The 24,796-nt window shown below is 37.2% G+C and overlaps 1 protein-coding gene across 2 annotated transcripts in view; it reads left to right on the forward strand.

Moving 5' to 3' along the window:
* grk6 (G protein-coupled receptor kinase 6) overlaps nt 1–24,796 on the forward strand; it is a 107,618-nt gene that overhangs the window by 50,278 nt on the left and 32,544 nt on the right. For both annotated transcript variants that reach the window (XM_073935457.1, XM_684691.10), the window contains exons 3-7: nt 10,007–10,119; nt 17,953–18,030; nt 18,236–18,336; nt 21,891–21,983; nt 24,697–24,760. In XM_073935457.1, coding sequence (XP_073791558.1) covers nt 10,007–10,119; nt 17,953–18,030; nt 18,236–18,336; nt 21,891–21,983; nt 24,697–24,760 — 449 coding nt within the window. The remainder of the gene's footprint in view (nt 1–10,006; nt 10,120–17,952; nt 18,031–18,235; nt 18,337–21,890; nt 21,984–24,696; nt 24,761–24,796) is intronic.

Here is a 24,796-nt window from a genome sequence, read left to right on the forward strand (position 1 = left end):
AAATTTTAATTTGCTCATGCCATCGACAGATGTTTTTTTTCTCGTATTAATCATAAACTTGCTTCATTTAGATCAATTTCACAGAAAACAAGAATTTGTATCTCAAGTCATTCTGCTTTAAATATAGAATCAAGTTAATGTAACTTGTTTTAAGAATCTTTAAATATTTGCTTTGGAAAACAGGAAATGCTGAGGAAGAACATCACTTTTTACAGCGTAGTAAATGTTAGTTCCATTTTTTTAGAATTTGTGAGCTACGTTATTCAAAGCCTAAGCTGTTTTTTTTAAATTCCTTTAAATGTAATGTAGATGTTATTGTATGTTCCATATACACTTATATTTAACTAACATATTTACAGTGGAGGAAATATTGAACACGTCAACATTTTTCTCTGAAAACCCATTTCTAAAGGTGCTGTTGACTTGAAATTTTCACCAGGTGTTGGTAGCAACCTGAGAAATACATTAATGAAAAGAAAACAATATTAATTAGTTTAAAAATTAAGTTATGTGTAATAAAATGAAATGACACAAGAAAAATTAAATATTGAACACATGAAGAAAGCAAGGTGTAGAAAGGCAGTGAAAGCCCAGGCAGCAGCTGAAATCTCTCAGTAGTTTTTTTAGCAACCCTCTGCCCTTGGTCAGTGTAAATTAATATCAGCTGCTTCAGTCCAGCATCATTAGCAGGAGGATGAGGATGAATCCTGTGGACATTTCAGCAAGGCAATGATCCAAAACACTGCCAAGGAATCTCTCAAATGCTTTCAGAGAAAGAAAATTAAGCTTTGGAATGGCCCAGCCAATCACCCGAATTTAATCCAATAAAAAATACAAATTAATGATCAGATTTGATAGTCGAGACCCACAGAACCATCAAGATTTTAACACTCTCTTGAAGTCTGTAAAAAACTCCTGAGCAATGCATGCGACTTCATTCATGAGAGTCATCTTTAAGCTGCCATACTGTATAAATGGTTTTCCTCTTGTTCATTAAATATTCTCTATGTGGTCTTACTTTTAAAAATCTCGGAAAACAGTATTACTGTTTTAATCGGGGTAATTTTTTCAATTCATGTTGACTTTTGAAGAAGAGCTCGCTGTGCTTCTTTATCTGCCATCTCTAAACTCATTTGTCCATTCACAAACAGATCATGAAACCCCTCAGAGAATTAAGAGTGTGACCGAGCGAGACCCTGTTCTGAAGGCCAATCTCTTCATCTTTTCCGATTTTCTACGCTCAAAGGAAGCCTTGTGACCGTATGAATGAAACCATGTTGCTGCTCATTTAACTACGGGCATGGAGGTCAAACCTGGTTTTGTCTTCAACGTTTTTAATGGTGTTGTGTAGTTAAAGACCTCCTCATGAGGTGTGGCAAAGGGAGATAAAGGAGTCTCATTTCATAATCAATTATTAACAACATAGCTCTGGCTAAAACTAAGGCAGTTTGATACTCAGAAGCTTAAAGTAGACAACCGGGAATCCATTGGCGTAAAGTACTGAACAAAAATGTGCACACTCATTGTGTGATCAACTGTATCATGTTGAAATGCTGTGCTCCTGAAAAAAAAAACACTTGCACAGTTCAACAAAATGTGAAAATAAATGTAATTTTATCTTTTACATTTAAATAAATAGTGAATATTTTGTAAATAGATATCATTTTTGTAAATGGATATCATTTAAAATTAGAGCAGTGCTTCCCACAAATAGGGCTCTATTTTAACTATTTAGGCGCAGTCTAAAACGCATGGCGCAAAAGCATTAATTTTGCTATTTTAAGTTGGAAAAATAAGCTCAACCCATGATCTAACAGGGTTGAGGGTTTTTACAGGGTTATGGGCCGGGCCAGACGGAATCTGCGGATGTTTTTTGCTATTTCTGCAGAGAATTTTGGTAAAAATCTGCAGATTTCTGCAGAATTATTTTGGGAGTATCTAGTGGAGTATCATAACTAGAACCTTAATATATTAAATAAAAAGTAATAAATTACTGAATAAAAACTGAATAAATTCAGATTTACACCTTTACTCAAGTAAATAAACAGAATTAATAATGGATAAAAAATTTGCGGAATTCTGCGGAAAATCTGCGAAATTCTGCACGTGCAGATTCTGTGTGGGCCTAGTTATGTGTTTTAAAACTGCCAAAATCTTCTGTAATACCGTTCCTAAGGTATGAGTAAGAGTTTTTTTCTTTACATTTTTTCTTAGTTTTTTAGAACAACAGTATCTTCAGCAGAAAAGATCTCCAAAGATGCATTTTTAAATTGTAATGAAATCAGTGTTTTCGAAATTAACGAAGTCAATGACTCCTTTAAATTATAGCCTGACATGTTTACTGCTCCAAAATATTTTAAATCTTTCAAAAAATAAAATATATTGTTTTCAAAGGGGAAAAAAGTTTTTTTTTTTTTTTTTATCCAGACATTTAAAAAGAATATAAATTAGAGCAATAAGCAAAATACTGTGAAACCGTGATATTTTTATCCAAGGTTATCATACCGTCAAAATCTAATACCGGCCCATGCCTAGTCTCAGCACACAGTTTATCACAGACTTCTGTATAAAAACCTAGCTGATAGTATCAGACAGAATTTGCATTTACTTTTTTTTTTTTTTTTTTTTGCTCTTTCATATGCAAATCCATTTAGAACCACTTATTTGATACAATAGGTCTTTGAAGTAATACATACATCATATGCCATTGCTTTACAAACCGTACACAAATCGAAACATTTGCCTATTATTCAAAAAAAGTGACTGAAATAAATGTGGAAAATCTGCTTTCCATAAATTCCATAATCTGCCGAAATCTGCAGTTTCCAGATTGAGCGTAGGCGTACCAGGTACCAGATGACCCAGCCGGGTTCTTGTGGTAACTGCACATCTGTGAAGTGATAACTGCTTTGATCATGGCACCCATAAGCGTTCACTTTACTTAATATATGCATAAATGGAAAAAATATTATTAATACTGATGAATAAGCATTAAATAGTGGTTCACCTATGGTGAAAAACCTACTTTTCAAGCTATTTTGATGGACATGTTTGTAGGCATAGTGTATAGACCGTCATATTAGGGTAATATAAACACACCCAGTTCTTTTTTTTCAATTTATCAACATAAAAACAGTGAACCAATTAGAGCGGTTTTGAGATCAGCCGCCACTTGATATAGGAGTGAGGTCCCCCCGCCCACCAATATTGATTGACAGGCGTGCATTACCATATCCTCAGTTTGTTGTTTAACGTCAGCCATTTTCAGTGTGTGAGTCAAAGCGATGTCACCAAAGGAACACACTAGAGCTGCACAATTCTGTCAAAATGTATTTATTTATTTATATATATTTTTGGCCTAAAATGAAGATCACGATTTTCTCACGATTCTGTAGATGTAAAATAAAGTTCAATATGAGTGGGCTATTATTATTGTTATTCTCGAACATGTGGTAAAACAGCAATAAGCTTTGCATTTGCAAGTTTGCATTTCCCGCGTTCCTAGAAGCTCCGTCATCTCAGATAGGTGCGGCTGGAAAGTGTGAGCGCGTTGCCTCGCGTGCACGTCCCTCCATTGGCAGTTGGCATAACTGTGTGTAGTTGCCGCAGTTTTTTTCCATGCAGAAACACGGTGTTGAGAAACCTTTATGATTAATTTACAGTGAAGAATTAAAGCGAGTTATTAGTGAAACTGGTTAATCTTTACATCCCTATATGGATGACGCATGCATCATTACATAGCGCCTGTAAAACTATACAAAGACACAAATGATTTTGGAACTGCCACTCTGACAAACTCTGCCCCCTTAGGAATATTGATTCCTCAACAGTAGAGTCTGCTTGGTCTGTGTCCGAGTCGTACATTTACGGCTGAATGCTGGTCTTCTCACTCATGTTGCTTCTCTCTGTGTATGGCAACAGACAGGCAGACAAAGGAGAAGAGCTATTGGCTTGTTAAGGTGGGCGGGAAGTCGAAACTAATTTTCATGTGAAGCAACACACCCCTAAAATAACGACCTGTGTACACGCCACCAAAATGACACTTTTTAACACATTATAATAAAAAATCTGAATTGTGTGTTGAACTGAACCTAAACTGGCACACTCAGAAGAACCATAATATTAAATCTTGAAAAAGTACTAAACTTATTTTATTTGTTTATTTTTTATAAGAGAGAATAGACATGTAAGTCCCTTAGACTTAAACTGTTGAGTTTTCCCACTTTTGAATCCATTCATCTGACCTCCGTATCTGACAGGAGCACTTTTAGCTTAGCTTAGCATAAATCATTGAATTGGATTAGACCATTAGCATCTTGCTCAAAACATAAATAGTCAATATAATTTTCCTATTTAAAGCTTAACTCCTCTGTAGTTGCACTGTTTTCTGTGGCGTCTGGACTGACAAAAAATGGTGTATGTGGCTAGCAACTATGTAGAGCTGCAGCTATGGTTATTGTTTATATATATATATATATATATATATATATATATATATATATATATATATATATATATATATATTTAGGAGCACCAGAAAAAATGAATGATATATTTGACAAGTTGTATATTAAGGGATTTATTGTATTTGAAAACAACATCATGTGGGACTAACAAAACCCAGAAACAACTATCTAACTAATGCTGTGATGACAATATTTGTGCAGTAATTCCAAAATGAATGTTGAATAATTATAAAATATTAATGATGACGATGATGACAATTATCCTAATAATGAATTATATTTCTCATCATCATGCTGCCTTAAATACGCTTTAATGCAAGTTATTTGCTATATAAAGTCCTACTGTTACTTTAGGAAAAATAAATTGATGGTTTGCATCAAACACAAATGAAGCATTGTAGTAAGAAATTTTTATTTTATACTTTTGTTTTATATGCATGTCAATTTAATAAATAATACTTCTGCTACAAAACAAATGAAATAATATAATAAATCATTCAATTCAATGCTGAAAGCTGCAAAGCAGTCATCAGTAATTAAATAGAAACATAATATACACCTCAAGAAAGAACGGACAAAAGAAAGGAAGAAAAGTCTCACTTTTAAAAGTTTTGGTTTCGGTTCGTGTCGTTTTAATGCTCAGCCTCGTTACGCGCTGAATTACATTTTTCTGTGTTTGCGGAAAAGCATGCGAGTCAGCCGGCACAATATGAGGGGGGGCAGAGCAGGATTCTCCCCATGACCACCGGCGCAATACTGTTCTTTGTTATAACCCGCATCAGTTTAAACTCAGTAAAGGCAAGCTTCTTTGGCGATGGTGTTTTAGAGGACATTTGCGCTGTTGCAGCCTGATCTCACGAGGAAGCGTATGAAAAAGTTCCGAATTGCCATGAGATTGTGATGGCTGAACACGCAGTGCATGCAACGCATCGAGATTCAGTGTTCTTTTCACTCTTCAGCCGTTTACAAAGTCTTGCGTGATTGACAGCTAATATGAACCAATATAGCGGCAGGGAAGATCGATTTTACCACGTTTAAAAAAAAAACAAAAAAAAAACCAGGTCGCACTACAACCATTATATGCAGTCGCACGAATGCTCCCAATATATATTATGAGGTCGCATAGCTTAAATTTCAGGCGCATATGCGACATGTCATGGTTTATATTAATGGTCTTGGTTGATGATGTTTATAGACGCATTCACACTCACTGGCCACTTTATTAGGTACCCCTTACCAGTACCGGGTTGGATCCCCTTTTGCCTTCAGAACTGCCTTAATCCTATGTGGCGTAGATTCAACAAGGTACTGGAAATATTCCTCAGTGATTTTGGTCCATATTGACATGACAGCATCACAAAGTTGCTGCAGATTTGTTGGCTGCACATCCATGATGCGAATCACCCGTTCCACTACATCCCATTGGTGCTCTATTGGATTGAGATCTGGTGACTGTGGAGGCCATTTGAGTACAATGGACTCATTGTCATGTTCAAGAAACCAATCTGAGATGATTTGTGCTTTATGACATGGTTTGTTATACTGCTGGAAGTAACCATCATTACTGTGGTCATAAAGGGATGGACATGGTCAGCAACAAAACTCAAGTAGGCTGTGGTGTTGACACAAGGCTCAGGTGGAACTAATGGGCCCAATGTGTGCCAAGAAAATATCCCCCAGGTTTTAATATATATAAATTTTAATTTAATATTATTTTTCACTGTTGAGCATCACATCGGTATCAAGTTGACAATATATACTGGTGGCCACTTCATCTTGTCGCCGTAAAGCTGAAGACAAATATTTTTCCAAATGGATCTGATCGGCTGTAATTAAAAGGAGCATGTATGAACAGCAGTAAAGCTTATTGTTATCTGCACTCTGCAGCGCAGCTTTGCTCTTTGTGCCAGCAGTGTTATGAAGTAACTGTAAGCTCTCCATGTATTTATGCAGCATCGCTATCAATACCAGCCTCCTACACACTGCCTCTATATCGCTGCAAGTTCACACACACTCCCATTTGCCTCTGTGTAAATCCTGCTGCCTCTTTGCATATACCTGAGCAGCAAATGCAAATCTCAGCCACCGGCCACTGCCTTCCCACTCTGTTCATTTTAGCGTGCTCGGCCTTTACAAGCACATTTATTTCAACCATTTCATCAGGTTATGTGACAAAGATGTGGTTTCGGGCCACAAGGTGGACTTCAACCACAAGAGTCTGACCGTAACAGCTATTTTGTTATGGTTAGAGCCTTGTGGTTTGGAGTCCCTTTCAATGGATGTGTTATAGTGTGTTAAAGGGATCGTTTACTCTCCTTAGGGGGTTCCAAACCTTCATGAGTTTCTTTCTTCTGTTAGATATTTTGATATATATTGATTGACTTTGATATATATTGATTGAAGTCAGTTGTTACAGGTTTACAGCTTTTTCAAAAGAATCTCTTTTTCAGCAGAATAAAGAAATTAATGTAGATCTGAATCAAAATAAAGGAGGAGTAAACTGTTTTGGGTGAACTGTCACTTTAAGGTGTGCTTGCTTCAGAATTCTACATCACTGCCTGGTTTTCAATGATACTCAAATAAATTTAAACTAAATAAAATAAAAAATAAATAAATTTAAATTATGAATCTTTTATAAATTTTCCAAAATATTTTATTTAAAGGATATAGCAATCGCCGCAATTGACATTATTAAATTTGCATAAGTAATACAAATTATAAACTAATCTACATCTTATTCTCAAGTAAAATACTGTGCTAAACACAGTACATATATATTTAAAATGTTTAAAACTGCATAAATTACACAATGTTTGTATGTACACTCACCGGCCACTTTATTAGGGACACCTTACTAGAACCGGGTCGGACCCCCTTTTGCCTTCAGAACTGCCTTAACCCTTCTTGGCATATATTCAACAAAGTACTGGAAATATTCCTCAGTGATTTTGGTCCATATTGACATGATAGCATCACGCAGTTGCTGCTGATTTGTCGACTGCACATGATGCGAATCACCCGTTCCACCATTCAAGTTTGGCAGCTAAAATCAAGATTCATCAGATGAGGCAACGTTTTTCCAATCTTCTATTGTCCAGTTTTGGTGAGGCTGTAGCCTCAGTTTCTTGTTCTTAGCTGACAGGAGTGGCACCCAATGTGGACTTCTGCTGCTGTAGCCCATTCGCCGCAAGGTTTGGTGTGTTGTCCGTTCAGAGATGCTCTTCTGCACACCTCAGTTGTAACTGAGTTACAGTTACTTTTATATACTGTTGCCTGTCTATCAGCTGGAACCAGTCTGGCCATTCTCCTCTGACCTCTGTCATCAACAAGGCATTTGCGCCTACAGAACTGCCGCTCACTGGGTTTTTTCTCTTTTTTGGACCATTTCTTGTAAACCCTAGTTGTGTGTGAAAATTCCAGTAGATCAGCAGTTTCTGAAATACTCAGACCAGCCCATCTAGCACCAACAACCATGTCCCTTTCAATGTCACTTAAATAACCCTTCTTCACCCATTCTGATGCTAGGTTTGAACTGCAGCAGATCGTCTTGACCATCTCTACATGCCTAAATGCATTAGGTTGCTGCCATGTGATTGGCTGATTAGAAATGTTTTGTTAACTAGCAACTGGACGGTGTACCTAATAAAGTGGCCGGTGAGTGTATTTAGGTATGTTTGTGTATATACAACATACACACAAATCTCTGTGTGGAGTTGCTGGCTGCTCAGAATCTCACTGAATTATTACAATCGATAGCAACATTTTAGTTTGGTAAACAAAACTACTAAAACACTGCACCAAAACATATAGTATTTAAAAAAGTAATAATAATAATAGTCATTCATTTTCTTTTCAGCTCAATCTCTTCATTAATCAGGGGTCGCCACATCGGAATGAACCGGCAACTTATCCAGCATATGTTTTACGCTGCGGATGCCTTCTCAGCTGCAACCCATCACTGGGAAACATCCATACACAAACATACATTGCGGACATTTTAGCTTACCCAATTCTCCTATACCGCATGTCTTTGGACTTGTGGGGGAAAATGGAGCACCCGGAAAATTAATTAATATTAAATAAAAATAAATTGATTAATTGATATTAATTAAAAATTAATATTAACACGGGGAGAACATGCAAACTTCACACAGAAATGCCAACTGACCCAGCCGAGGCTTGAACCAGCGATCTTCTTACTGTGAGGCGATTGTGCTACCCACTGCGCCACCATGCTGCCCCATAATAATAAATAATAATAATAATAATAATAGTGGGCGAGGCAGGGGCGCAGTAGGTAGTGTTGTCGCCTCACCGCAAGAAGGTCGCTGGTTCGAACCTCGGCTCAGTTGGCGTTTCTGTGTGGAGTTTCCATGTTCTCCCTGCCTTCGCGTGGGTTTCCTCCGGGTGCTCCGGTTTCCCCCACAGTCCAAAGACATGCGGTACAGGTGAATTGGGTAGGCTAAATTGTCCGTAGTGTATGAGTTTGTGTATGAATGTGTGTGTGGATGTTTCCCAGAGATGGGTTGCGGCTGGAAGGGCCGCGTAAAAACTAGCTGGATAAGTTGGCGGTTCATTCTGCTGTGGCGACCCCGGAATAATAAAGGGACTAAGCCGACAAGAAAATTGATGAATGAATGAATAATAATAATTGTAAAACATTATTAATTACATTAAAGCATAAACACTTTTTTGTTTAAAACATTCAAATTCTGTGCTTTAAAGAGATAGTTCACCCATTTTACCCACTTAATCTCTCACTATTGTCTCTCCCTGAGGCGGTTAAATAGCTTATGCGATTCTTTATATTGTTGAACATAAGATAAGATATTCAGAAGAAAACCCATACCCATTGATTTCCATAGTAAAAAACTAATTCTGTGGAACTCAGCTATAGGTTTCCAAAGGATCTTCTTTTGTGTTTTGCAGAAGAAAGAAACTCTTAAAGGTTTGAAACGAGTAAAGGCTGAGTAAATCATGACAGAATTTTCATTTTCTGGTGAACTGTCCCTTCAAAAGATCCAAAAATCTAAATTTTCCACTAACTTACTCTACCTCTTTAACGATTTCCCAGTTTTCATTTATTTCGACATGTTGTTGGGGCTTTTTAGGCAACATATTTGTTTACGCCAAGCACTTTTCGCATTCTGTTGAGTCACCACTTGATGGTCAGTGTAAATCGAGTTCACAGGCAAACCTGCTGTTCTAGATAACAGTATTAGCCACTGAAGCCACTACTCTGCATGCCATCACTGGGTATTTTCTATAAATTTGGCTTAAACAGAACTGCTTTACAGAGGGCCTTTAATATTTTGAGGATGTTGTCAATTGTTATTATCTATTTGGCTGTGGTCAACTAATGCTTTCGTCTGTTCGGTTTCCTTTCCAAAGCGAAAAGAGGAGAGGAAAGTGCTATTGATTTTTATTGTATTCATCGATTGTCCCAAATGATATTTACTCATTTTCTCTCTCACTCTCCCTCTCTCTCACCTTTACAAAGCTCTTAGTCACGGTGTTTCATGTGGTTTTTATTTCCACAGAGAAAGACTACAACAGTCTTTGCGAGCGGCAGCCGATTGGACGCTTGCTCTTCCGGCAGTTCTGCGACACCAGGCCGGAGTTGAGGCGCTGTGTCAGATTCCTGGATGCTGTGGTGAGAAAGCAGACCACTAATTATTCCTCACTTTAAAGAGTGTGTTTGTTTCTTCTTTTTTACATCCACAAAAACAACCCGGCTTGCATGCCATGAAACTATATAGCTGAAGCTAGTTTTGGAGCAATTTCCCAAAGCGCAGGGAATAACTGAAACTTTCAGAGCGCCATGTACAATGTCACAGACAATATTTTCAGTTTCCTACTGAATAAAGTTAGAATTAAGTTTTATGGTGCCACTGTTTTGCGCATACTCATAGAAAAGCCATGGTGAGATGAGGTGGGCTTCTCGTCCAGTGTGTGACCCCCCCCCCCCCCTCTTAGTCATTATGATCACTCTGTGAGCGTTCATACATGAGCCGATCATCTAGTTTTCATTCACTGCTTAAATGGAGTATATTATGCCTCGTTTCCACTGTGTGGCACAGAACGGTACGGTTCTGTATGGGCCACCTTTATCAGGCCTGTGTCTCCACTGCCAAATGGTACTATTTTAGAAGGCGTGTGGTGTATGACATCTGCAGTCGACATCATTCTCGCTTAAAGTTTACATATCGTGTGAGAAGCACTTCTTACTAAACAAATGTTTTATATACATAAATATTTATGTATAATTACTAACCTTTCAAAACAGGATTTGATTATAGGTGCAGATCTATGATAATGCAAAATGGCCTACTGTAATGTCTGCAATATTTATATAAAAACATACATCTACATATTTACATTTATATGGCCACAGCCATATCACCCTGCAGCCCAAGACTGGTTACTCACTTAAGCTAAGCAGGGCTGAGCCTGGTCAGTACCTGGATGGGAGACCACATGGGAAAACTAAGTTGCTGTTGGAAGTGTTAGTGAGGCCAGTAGGGGGCACTCAACCTGAAGTCTGTGTAAGTCCTAACGCTCAAGTAAAAGTGAAGGGGACACTGCTGTCAATGGGCACCGTCTTTCAGATGAGCCGATAAACCGAGGTCCTGACTCTCTGTGGTCATTAAAAATCCCATGGCACTTCTTACAAAGAGAGAGGGGTGTAACCCTGGTGTCCTGGCCAAATTTCCTCCATTGGCCCTTACCGATCATGGCCTCCCAATCATCCCCATCCATCGAATTGGCTCTATCACTGTCTCTCCACTCTACCTATAGCTGGTGTGTGCTGAGCACACTGGCGCCGTTGTCCTGTGGCTGCTGTCGCACCATCCAAATGGATGCTGCACACTAGTTGTGGTGTGGAGAGACTCCCTTCCCCATGATTGTGAAGCGCTTTGGGTGTATGGCCATACACAATAAATGCACTATATATATAAACATTACTTTCTACGTTACTATATATAAACACATATGGAGCCTTACAGTCTCTGAAATGTTACCAATTAAAAAAAAAATAAAAATTTGGATTCATAAACGATATGAAACAAATACGTTACAATACCAGAATGTGTAACGCTGACATCTTGTAAAAAACTAATTCCGTCATTCCGAATTCATAATAGTCCAAAAGGCGATGATAATAATTAAAGGTATTTTATTTATGTTTTAGTTTGCTAAAAGAATCATTTTCTCCTTTGTTTTTTCAGACTTCTCCTTTGTTTTTTCGCTCTCGCGTTTGTCCGTTTCTAAAAGGATGTGAGAATCCGCACTTCATTAATCACATTTCACATTATTATCATGAGCTAAAGTTCATTATTTCAAATATAGATTAGCAGTGAGCACAGAAAAAGAGAGCTGGCTAGAAAAAACTTAAACTAGGGATGGCTGATTAATCGAAAAGTAATGAAGATTGACATTCAAAACCTATAATCAATCTAATTTGTCCAGGTCGTTTAAAGAATTGTAATTTTCCGTTCTGCGAGTGGAGTCACGTGACCCCGCTCTGCTAAGACTGATTTCCGCGTTGAGTGCAAGCGTATGGTCCTGCACAGCCTTTGCTGCTCTCAGCCGGTCTATTGCGCAGTCTGTTTTAGTTCCTCAAAATAGCAACAATATTCACAAATAAACACACCTCATTTCTAGAACGAAACTCTTATGAGTCCACAAAGTGGTGCAAATAGATTTGCCATTTGAACAACGTGGTGGAAAATGAGAAAACTAAGGTCTGAAAATAGCAACACGTCGGGGCAAACAGGTCTTGCGCCTTATTGCGCCGGGTGCATGATACAGCCCTATATCTTCCATTTTCTTCAATACAAAAAAGAAACTCAAACAAGTTCTGAACAAGTGGAGGATGAATAAATGATTGCAGAATGTTCATTTTTGAGTGAACTAACCCCTTAATCATTCAGCCCTAACTACAACTCAAGCTGTTTTTGAATGAAAGTGATTGTAGAATGAATTGCCGGCTTCTTCTTGTTTCATTTCCTCCGCTGCTTTCAGTAGCCGGCTGACCCAGCTCAGTACAGGAATGCGGGGGTCACATCTGCATCACTGCATCTACCATGAGTAAATGCCCACCAGCAAGTTTAGCTCAGAAAAAAAATGCCTGATTTTCTTGTTCACGCCCAAGAAAGCAGGTTTCTGTTTGCGTGGTTTAGAAGATTTAGGATCCGTTAGTGTACAGCTTTGACAGACTGGCCTTAGAGATAAAAAAAAGACTTTCAATCTGAGGGTAGCAGCCGCTCCTGATTTGAGATCAGCAGTTCTGCCCTGCCCGTCTTTTTGTAAATATTTTGACGTGACATGCTGTTTCAGATACGGAATGCAGACTACTTACTCTGTCCCTGCAAGCTACAACACAAACATCACCAACGTGCATATCGCCTTACACATCACAAGTGAACAAATCCTTCTGCTGTTTGCTTCACCCTCTACAGAGCTTGATGCCTTGATTCTGTTGGGAAACTGTATTTTGGTGGTGTTTTCAAAATAAACGTGGATATGAAACCAGATTTTCTGACGCAAATGTGTGTGTTTAAAATGTGGATGGACTAAGCCAACACTACCCAGACAAAAGTCTTGTCGTCGATTGTAAAAGCAACATATAATAACTTAACTTCTAGTTAGGAAAACAGGCAGAAGGTAGATTTTTCTGATGAATCATTTATTGAACTGCATCCCAATCATCAGAAATACTGCTGAAGACCTAATGGAACCCGCATGAACCCAAGATTCTTACAGAAATCAGTCAAGTTTGGTGAAGGAAAAATCATGGTTTGGGGTTATATTCAGTATGGGGGCGTGCGAGAGATCTGCAGAGTTTATGGCAACATCAACAGCCTGAGGGATCAAGGCATTTATGCTGCCCATTACATTACAAATCACAGGAGAGGGCAAATTCTTTAGCAGGATAGCGTTCCTTCTCATACTTCAGCAACCTCCACAACATAGTTCCTGAAAGTAAAGAAGGTAAAGGTGCTCCATGATTGACCAGCCCAGTCATCAGATATGGACGTTATTAAGCATGTCTGGTTTAAGATGGTGATGAATCCAAAGAATCTTGATTAACTCTGGGAGTCCTGCAAGAACACTTTTTTTTTTTGCCTTTCCAGATGACTTTATTAATAAGTTATTTGAGTCGTTGCAGAGATGTGGATGCAGTCCTCCAAGCTCATGGGAGTCATAACAATATTAGGGCTGCAACAACAAATCGATTAAATTGATAACTTAAAGCGTTGGCAACAAATTTCATAATCGATTCATTGTGCCGTGCGACAAGTGGACATTTGATTATTAAAAAACACTTTAGTTGAGCACAGAGCGAAGTGAACACGGTCTCTCTCGCGCACTGATACAGAGTTTGGCACCTCATAGAAAGGGATGAGGAGGCAGGGAGTTCAACAGCAGGGTCCTACTTTTGTTCCGTTTTGAAGTGAGTACCGTAAAGTCCCTGGTGCTGATGTTTTACTCGTTATTCGGCTTGACAAGCATGACAAGTTAGCGTTAGCTCGTTTACCTATACAGCGGCAACTGAAAAAATCAAACTGAGCTTTGGCACGGTGTCTGACGCTGAGCCAGAGAGAGCTCGTGCTGAGCAGAGCTCTCAGTGAGGGACTGTCGAAAAAGTGCTTCTTATTTTCGTTTTTTTTTTTTTTTAAAACAAAATCAACCTTGCTGAGAAAGAAGTGTCATATTATCACAGTTATGCAGCTTTGTAACCACCTAATGCTTATTTTATGTTTTAGACATGTAAATATTCACACGTACTAGTAAAACAATGCATTTAGAGTTTGTAAAATACACATGAAAGTCTAACAATCCATTTCAATATAATTTGCCAATGTTTTATTCATATCAGATACATATTACACATTGTGAAAGTAACTATAAAGTTGAATCTACTCTTCTCTAAGTTCACCAGCCACTTGCATGTATTTGGGGTGTAAATGGTAAATTAATGTGCTAAATCCTGCGTGTTCTGCTTTTTATTAATAAGGCAAACGTGTGGCTGCAAGTAAACATGCCGAGTGGCGATGACCATGTCTTGTTATAGATCACGATCACTTACACGTTTATGTGAACTGGTAAAACTTCTGTTTGAGATTATATCTCATAAAGTTTATTTTTCTTACCCAATTTGCAAATAATTTAACTTGTTTTAAATAAACAATCACTTAATTTTGAGGTGTTTTTTTTTTTCAGAAAACAAGACTTAATCTCTAAAGCTATGTCATGTGTCTAGTATGCATCTTGATTTAACAACATTTTGATATTTGCATTGAAAACAGGAAAAACTATTTTATTATTATTCTTATTATTCTTCTTCTTCTTATTATTATTGTTATTATTATAACAGCTCAGGGATGAGCTTTTTTGAATGAAAAGTTGGAAATTAATGCTTTTATTTTTATCCGATTCATCCATTAATCAAAAAATAATTGACAGATTAATCAATTATTAAAATAATCATTAGTTGCAGCCCTACACGATATTAATTATTTTTCCACTGCAGCATGAGTTTATATTCTATACTGTACATTATTTTTGTTAAGTTACAACACTTTTGTCTAAGCAAAGGCAGACCTTACTGTCCTATTTAAATAATTAAAAATCAAGGCATGATCATATTTTATTTTGGTAAAGTAAGCGTAATCTAGTGGCCTTTGCCTTTCATATAAGCCACTTTTCTTTTTTCTTTTTTTTTGACAGAACGAGAGAAAGCCAGATATTCTGAAGAAGTTTGGAAATAGGGAGCAATTTACATTCATAGTAGGAACAAAAAATACTCTGGAAGTCAATGACAACAATTGTGTATTCAAGAGAAGGGAATCGTCGCTTCCTAGGAAACTCATTTTCAAGTGAAAAAACGAAAAGAAAAACAAAAAACAAAACAAAAGGAGTCTCAGTACAGACAACACACAATAACAAATGTCTTCACGTCTGGGAGTTTATTCAGATTATTTTGAGGACATTGTGAATATCGGTTGAACAGATATGGCATGTAAAATGTGTGGATGGAAGCATGTAGCTACTGTATATATAGTTGTGTACTGTAAACAGGATGGACGAAATCCCTTTTTTTCATCCTAAAACACTGAAAGTGTTTTTTAATAAAAAGCAGAGTAGAAATGTCTTGTCATCAAGGATATGTTACAATCTTTTTGATACAGTGAAAAATCCCAATTTTAATGCTGAAAGTTTTTTATTTTCTTTAATACAAGTAGTTTCGTCAATGATCTTGGATAAAATTTTATTTTAATAGGTTTTTGCAAATTCGTAAAGAGATGTGCAATGTTTTTGTTTGTTTGTTGTGTGTTTTATTTGCATGTTTTGTTTTTGTGCTTTGTGTTTTGTATTTTTTGCTTTACATTATGTTTTGTTTTGCATTTGTATTATTGTTTTTTGCTATGACTTGTGTTTAGTTTTATTTAGTTTTTTTGCTTTGTATCTTTTGTTTTGATTTTGTTTTTGCACTGCTTTTTATCTTTGCTTTGCTTATTTTTTTTTTTGCTTTTGTTTTTTGATGCTTTTTTTCCTTCTTTTTTTTTTTTTTTGTCTTTTTGTCATGCATTGTTTAGCTTAGCTTTGTTTTTATTTTAATATTTTATTTTACAGGTAATCCCAGTTGTGCTAATTTGCAATGAAATCTGCAGTATTTTTTGTTTGTTTGTTTGTTTGTTTGTTTGTTTGTTTGTTTGTTTTATGTGCATGTTTGGTTTTTGTGCTTTGTTTTGCTTTGTATCTTTTGGTTTAGTTTGATTTGTTTGTTTTTGTTTGTGATTTTTATTTTGTTTTTTGGTAGCTTTTTTTTCTATTATATTTTTTGTTTCTTTTTTGTTATGTGTTGCTTAGCTTAGCTTTGTTTTTTGTTTTGTATTCTATTTTCTAGAAAATTAATGTAGTTTTTTATGATGATGATCTTGGATAAATTCTTCATTTTAATAACATTTAGCAAGATCGCAAATAAATGTGCAGTATTTGTGTTTGTTTGTTTGTTTGTTTGTTTTATTTGCATGCTATTTTTTTGCTTTATGTTTTGTTTTGCACTTGTATTATTGCTTTTGCTATGACTTGTGTTTAGTTCTATTTAATTTTTTGCGTCGTATCTTTTTTAAAAATTTTGTTTTGTTATTTGGATGCTTTTTATCTTTTCTTTTTTTCCTTGTTTTTTGTTTTAGTATTTTGTTTTCCTGGTAATCTAGGTTGTATTTACATTATGATTTTAGATCAAATCCTAATTTTCATAACGTTTTGCAAATTCGCAATGAAATCTGCACTTGGTGTTTATTTGTTTGTTTTATGTGCATTTTTTTGTTTTTGTGCTCTGTTTTGCTTCGTGTTTCGACTGTTTGCTTTGCTTTATATTTTCTTCTTTGTTTTTTTGCTTTGTATCTTTTGGTTTAGTTTGATTTGTTTGTTTGTTTTTTGTGTGTTTTTTTTTGGTTGCTTTTTTTTTTTTTTACATTTTTCATTTCTTTTTTGTCATGTGTTGCTTAGCTTAGCTTTGTTTTTTTAATTTATTTTTTGTTTTCCAGGGAATTCATGTAGTTTTTTATATAATGATCTTGGATAAAATCTTCATTTTTAATAACATTTTGCAGATTCGCAAAGAAATGTGCAGTTTTTTTTGTTTGTTTGTTTGTTTGCTTGTTTTGTTTTTGTGCTTTGTCTTTTGTTTTGTTTTTTGCTATGCTTTCGTATTTTTGTTTTGTTTTGCTTTGCTTTTTGTTTTATTGTGTTCAGTGTTATGCCTTTTATTTATATTGTTTTGCTTTGCTTAGTTTTTTTTTTTTGTTTTTTTTACTTATCCATTGCTCAGCTTAGCTTTTTTGTATTTTATTTTGCAACTTGTTTTGATAGAACTTTTTACTGGCAGCAGTGCCTGCACTCCATTGCATCTTTGACAAATTACAAAGCAACCAATCACAGTCACATCCTGAGAAGTGCTCTCAGTTTTAAAAATGCCATTCTATAAGGTGCTTCTTCATCATTGCTGCAAATGCTGACTACTCAAAAATATGCTATCCAACCTCAATTTGTGCGACATCTGAGGCTGAGACTTGAGAGTTTCGTGGTCACACTTCACAATAACGATTTATTAGTTAATGTTAGTTGATGTATTTCCTAACTTGACGAAACAATAAACGTTACTGCATTTATTCATCTTTGCTAATGTTTAGTCTAATTATTAGTTCATGTTAAATCACAGTCCATCAAGCACAACTATAGATTTTAATAACGCATTAGTAAATGATTATAATAAATGCTGTACAGGTATTTTTCATTCTTATTTCAAGCTAGTAACTACATTAACTAATGGAACTGTAAAGTGGGACCCAAAAAAAGGAAGATTGAAACTGAGCTTCTATTGATTGCTGATGCTGTAAAATCAACATGTGTATGAATAATGTAGACTGTAGCTTTCACAATCATTACAGAAATTGTTTCTCCATTATTTCAGGCGGAGTATGAAGTAACGCCTGATGAGAAGAGGAAGGAATGTGGACAGGAACTTCTAGACAAGTACCTCAACACAAAGGTACACAGAAGAATAGCACAGGAAAGACCTAAAACATATTACAATGTGTTGCAAATATGCTGCATGTATAGCATGGTATAGTATCACAGTAACTTTCACATTGAAGCTTTCCCATTTCTATTGTTTATTGTAGAATCCATGAGCCGTGTATGAGTTTATTTTTATATCTAAGCATGGTTTCACATACCAGTTCTTCTGTTTGCAGTCAGAAGACTACATCCCTGAGGTAACAGAAGAGATGGTGACTAAGTGTGCAGAACGCTTGCAACAGGAGGCATGTAAAGAGCTCTTCATGGAGTGCACCAAGTGAGTCTTCTAAACAGGAAACACTCTTATTATCTCATTAGATGCCACTGCTAGATGCTGCTTCATTATAGTGTCTGAAAAACTCTGAGCAAAACATTTCTAAGCCAGATTAAATTCTTAGAATTTGCATGCAAATCGTTTAATCGAGTGAGAGTGAGGATGTGAGAACGATGGGATTTTTACACCAAAACATTTTATAATAAAAATAAGGAAACTTTTTATATTTTTTGGCAATTGATTTACACATCAGTTTGTGGATTTGAGAAACACAAACTTTTGGATAAAGTGCACATTATTGAAAACTATTTGAATGTAAATCACAGTGATGGTTCTGGAGGTTACAGCAATGAAACATAAGTACATCTACAGCCTCACCACATCTCTGCCTTTTGCAGAACATCACTACCCTTTTACAAGACATCACTAGTTTCTCACAGCTAGAGTTGGGTGTTTCTCGTCCCGCAGTAACGCGTTACTGTATTGTAAATATATTTTTGGGAACACAGTACTGTAACGAATTACATTTTAAATTTGTGTAATTTGTTTAGTTACTAAAGACAGTGTAATTGTGTAACTTATGTTACAAATAAAGTTTTTAGAAGATCAAATGCTTCTTTTAAATCTTGTTTTCCACTACAATAGTGGTTTATAAGCATGCTCTTTTAGCTTAACTCTGTTTTTTATTGATCGATATTAGTCAGAGAGCCTTGAGGGTCCAGCCGGAGCCCAGACCCAAATCCTATTGAACATCTCTTTAGAGATCTGAAAATCGATGTACACCATCGCTTCCCATCCAACTTGACAGAGCTTGACACATCGTCACCTAGGAATTACAAAGTTCTAACTGCGTTCTGAATGATTTTGAGACATTGAGCTTCGAAGTTTGTGTGTAACATTTGTTTTTTAAAATAAAATTCTTAAAATGTAAACAACTTATAAAAAAAAACATCCCATAATGTAAATAATACTAAGGTGACGATATACAGTTGAGGTCAGAGTTATTACCACCCCCCCTTTGAATTTTTTGTTCTTTTTAAAATATTTTCCAAATGATGTTTAACAGAGCAAGTAAATTTTCACAAAATGTCTGATAATATTTTTTCTTCTGGAGAAAGTCTTATTTGCTTTATTTTGACTAGACTAAAAGCAGTTTTTAATTTTTTAAACACCATTTTAAGGATAAAATTATCAGCCCATTTAAGCTATATTTTTTTCGATAGTCTCCAGAACAAACAATCGTTATACAATAACTTACTTAATTACCCTAACCTGCCTAGTTAACCCAATTAAAATACACTAAAATCACTAGCCTCTAACAAGACATCACTAGAATCTAACAGGACATCACTAGCCTCTAACAGGACATCACTAGAATCTAACAAGACATCACTAGCCTCTAACAGGACATCACTAGCCTCTAACAGGACATCATTAGCCTCTAACAGGACATCACTATTCTCTCACAGGACATCACTAGCCTCTAACAGGACATCACTAGCCTCTAACAGGACATCACTAGCCTCTAACAGGACATCACTATTCTCTCACAGGACATCACTAGCCTCTAACAGGACATCACTAGCCTCTAACAGGACATCACTAGAATCTAACAGGACATCACTAGCCTCTAACAGGACATCACTAGCCTCTAACAGGACATCACTAGCCTCTAACAGGACATCACTAGCCTCTAACAGGACATCATTAGCCTCTAACAGGACATCACTAGCCTCTAACAGGGCATCACTAGCTTCTAACAGGACATCACTATTCTGTCACAGGACATCACTAGCCTCTAACAGGACATCACTAGCCTCTAACAGGACATCACTATTCTCTCACAGGACATCGCTAGCCTCTCACAGGACATCACTAGCCTCTAACAGGACATCACTAGCCTCTAACAGGACATCACTAGCCTCTAACAGGACATCACTAGCCTCTAACAGGACATCACTAGCCTCTAACAGGACATCATTAGCCTCTAACAGGACATCACTATTCTCTCACAGGACATCACTAGCCTCTAACAGGACATCACTATTCTCTCACAGGACATCACTAGCCTCTAACAGGACATCACTAGCCTCTAACAGGACATCACTAGAATCTAACAGGACATCACTAGCCTCTAACAGGACATCACTAGCCTCTAACAGGACATCACTAGCCTCTAACAGGACATCACTAGCCTCTAACAGGACATCATTAGCCTCTAACAGGACATCACTAGCCTCTAACAGGGCATCACTAGCTTCTAACAGGACATCACTATTCTGTCACAGGACATCACTAGCCTCTAACAGGACATCACTAGCCTCTAACAGGACATCACTATTCTCTCACAGGACATCGCTAGCCTCTCACAGGACATCACTAGCCTCTAACAGGACATCACTAGCCTCTAACAGGACATCACTAGCCTCTAACAGGACATCACTAGCCTCTCACAGGACATCACTTGTCTCTCACAGGCATCACTAGCCTCTAACAGGACATCACTATTCTCTCACAGGACATCACTATTCTCTCACAGGACATCACTAGCCTCTAACAGGACATCACTAGCCTCTCACAGGACATCACTTGTCTCTCACAGGCATCACTAGCCTCTAACAGGACATCACTAGCCTCTAACAGGACATCACTAGTCTTTCACAGGACATCACTAACCTCTAACAGGACATCACTATTCTCTCACAGGACATCACTAGCCTCTAACAGGGCATCACTAGCCTCTTACTGGACATCACTAGCCTCTTACTGGACATAACTAGCCTCCAACAGGACATCATTAGCCTCTCACAGGACATAACTAGCCTCCAACAGGACATCATTAGCCTCTCACAGGACATCACTAGCCTCCAACAGGACATCACTAGCCTCCAACAGGACATCACTAGCCTCTAACAGGACATCACTATTCTCTCTCAGGACATCACTTGTCTCTCACAGGCATCACTAGCCTCTAACAGGACATCACTAGTCTCTCACAGGACATCACTATCCTGTAACAGGACATCACTAGCCTCTAACAGGACATCACTAGCCTCTAACAGGACATCACTAGCCTCTAACAGGACATCACTAGCCTCTAACAGGACACCACTTGTCTGTCACAGGACACCACTTGCCTCTCACAGGACATCACTATTCTCTCTCAGGAAATTACTAGTCTCTCTCAGAACATGACTGGCCTCTCACAGCAAATCATTAAATCTAACAATTTTTACAATAATCTTCCAGACATTTTCAGTCAGGTTTAGATCAGGACCCTGGGCTGCCATTTCATTTTTTTCTATTAGTTTCAGCTTTAAGAAACTGCTATTGGCACTGTTATTTTTTTAAAATGATGTACTACAGCTGCACTTCTGGGTAAATTGAGTCAAGTCAAATCACTTTTGTCAAATGCCTTGGCATCACCAACATGAAATGCCTTTGGGACTTTATGCAGTGTAGATTGTGTGTTCAGTGTTTTTTTTAAACCTTTAGGAATGTACCCTGTAATAGTGTTCACTGTGCTGTCTTTTCATTCTCTTTCATGTTACTTACAGATTGATCCATGACTACCTGAGTGTGGCCCCCTTCGCAGACTACCTCGATAGTATGTACTACAGTCGCTTCTTACAGTGGAAATGGCTTGAGAGGTAAATACAGCACACGCATTTTACACTTAAGGCCCTGATATACTACAAGGATCTTCTTCAAAGTCAGCTTTATTGATAATTCTGTCACATCTACAGACATACAGAGAATTGAAATCATCTTACTCTCCGATCTTGGATGTCTGCAGATAACAAAAATATGTAAATGTACAATAAATACAACTAATTTGAGTAAAATTAAGAGAGGAAAATGCAAAAATGATAGATTTTAATGGTGATATTTTAATATGTGTGTTCTTGTGCTGCAACACAGCCTGAATGCAGGCAACATAACGTCAGAATAACCATTTCTAACAGTCTGAGTCTGAAGTCAGAGTACACATTGGTAAAGGACAGTAGCCAAAATTATTAGGGATGCTCCGATTGATCGGCCAAAGATTGGTATCTGCCAATAATCACATTTCATAACTTGATCGGTACTCGCCAATCTGGCCGATCTCATGAACAATCACAATTGTTCGTTTACGAGTTTACAAACAGAGGACACATATGAACTGGAATCTTTTTACATATCAGAACCGAATGTTCTGTGTTTTCAACAAATTTGCAAGTTACTTAAATCCGGGAAATATTAGGGGAAAAAAATTAAAACTTTTTTTAATATTTAATAATTTACAGTGCATCCGCAAAGTATTGACAGCGCTTCACCTTTTCCACATTTTTTTGTGTTACAACCTTAGTCCAAAGTGAATTGAATTCATTTATTTCTTCAAAATTCTACACACAATACCCCATAATGACAAGGTGAAATTTTTTTTTTTGAAATTGTTGCAAATTTATTAAAAATAAAAACCTGAAAAATCACATGTACATCAGTATTTTCAGTCTTTGCCGTGAAGCTTTAAATTGAGCTCAGGTACATTCTGTTTCCACTGATCATTCTTGAGATGTTTCAGCAGCTTAATTGGAGTTCACCTGTGGTCAATTCAGTTGATTGGACATGATTTGAAAAGGCATACACCTGTCTATATAAGGTCCCAGGGTTGACAGTGCATGCCAAAGCACAAACCAAGTATGAATACAAAGGAATTGTCTGTAGATCTCAGAGACAGGATTGTCTCGAGCCACAAGCCTGGGGAAAGTTACAGAAACATTTCTGCTGCTCTGAAAGTTCCACAGTGGCCTTCATCATCTGTAAGTGGCAGATGTTTGGAACCACCCGGACTCTTCCTAGAGCTGGCCGGCCATCCAAGCTGTGTGATCGTGGTAGAAGGGCCTTAGTCAGGGAGGTGATCAATAACCCAATGGTCACCCTGTCTGATCTCCAGCGTTCTTCTGTGGAGAGAGGAGAACCTTACAGAAGGACAACCATCTGTGCAGCAATCCACCAATCAGGTCTGTATGGTAGAGTGGTCAGACAGAAGCCCCTCCCCGCCTGGAATTTGCCAAAAGGCATCTGAAGGACTCTCAGACCATAAGAAACAAAATTCTCTGGTCTGATGAGACTGAAATTAAACTCTTTGGAGTGAATGCTAGGCATTATGTTTGGAGAAAACCAGGCAACGCTCATCACCAGGCTAATACCATTCCTACAGTGAAGCATGGTGGTGGCAGCATCATGCTGTGGGGATGTTTTTCAGCAGCAGGAACTGGAAGACTAGTCAAGATAGAGGGAAAGATGAATGCAGCAATGTGCAGAGACATCCTAAACAATAACAGCTTCAGAGTGCTCTTGACCTCAGACTGGGGCGATGGTTCATCTTTCAGAAGGACAATGACCCAAAGCACACCGCCCGAATATCAAAGGAGTAGCTTCACAACAACTCGTGAATGTACTTGAGTGGCCCAACAAGAGCCCAGACCCAAATCCTATTGAACATGGATAGATCTGAAAATGGTGCACCGTCGTTTCCCATCCAATCTGATAGAGCTTGAGAGGTACTTCAAAGAGGAATGGGCAATAATTTCCAAAGACAGATGTGCCAAGCTTGTGGCATCATATTGAAAAAGACTTGAGGCTGTAATTGACATCAACAAAGTATTGCGCCAAGACTGTGAATACTTACTTTTCAGGTTTTTTATTTTTAATAAAATTGCGACAATTAAAATTTTTTATTTTTTAACATTGTCATTATGGGTTATTGTGTGTAGAATTTTGAGAAAATACATGAAATTAATCCATTTTGGAATAAGGCTGTAAGAAAAAAAGAGGAAAAAGTGAAGCGCTATGAATACTTTCCGGATGCACTGTATATAACAACCTATGATTTTTTTCCATAGGTTTTCATGAAAGCTTGATGAAGGAGAAATTCTATTTAGCTAAGAAGTTTTTCTTCAAAGCCGAGCAGAGACTAATTATTCCTTTGGGTGCCATGATTTATTTATGAAGCCGAGCTTATACAAACCAGATGTGAACTCTGAACTCGCTATTTATTTACTTTTAAGTCATAAAAATGTCCTGCCTGGTCCATTCCCATCAGAGCGTTTTTAAGAGAAGAATATGATCTGCCGGAGCAAATACTTATGACTTTTGTGTGCACATTAATAGGGCTAGTGCTAAACACACACACAAAGAGGTTTTAATTCAATTAAAGCCATGCGTTTAACATTGTGCGTCTCTTGTGAAGGCAAAAGGAAGTTGTTGTTGTGTAAAAGTATGCTATAATTAAATAAAAACAGGTCATGTACTGGACGTGCTTATGAAATGAGACTTTTGTTTATTATTCTCTCTTTTTTTTCTCTCTCTCTTCAACAGACAGCCGATCACAAAAAACACATTCCGTCAGTATAGGGTTTTGGGAAAGGGAGGCTTTGGCGAGGTGAGTCTGAAATGTTTATTTGAGAAGCATATATTA

Source organism: Danio rerio, chromosome 21 (genome assembly GCF_049306965.1).
Source record: "Danio rerio strain Tuebingen ecotype United States chromosome 21, GRCz12tu, whole genome shotgun sequence".
Classification (NCBI taxonomy): domain Eukaryota; kingdom Metazoa; phylum Chordata; class Actinopteri; order Cypriniformes; family Danionidae; genus Danio; species Danio rerio.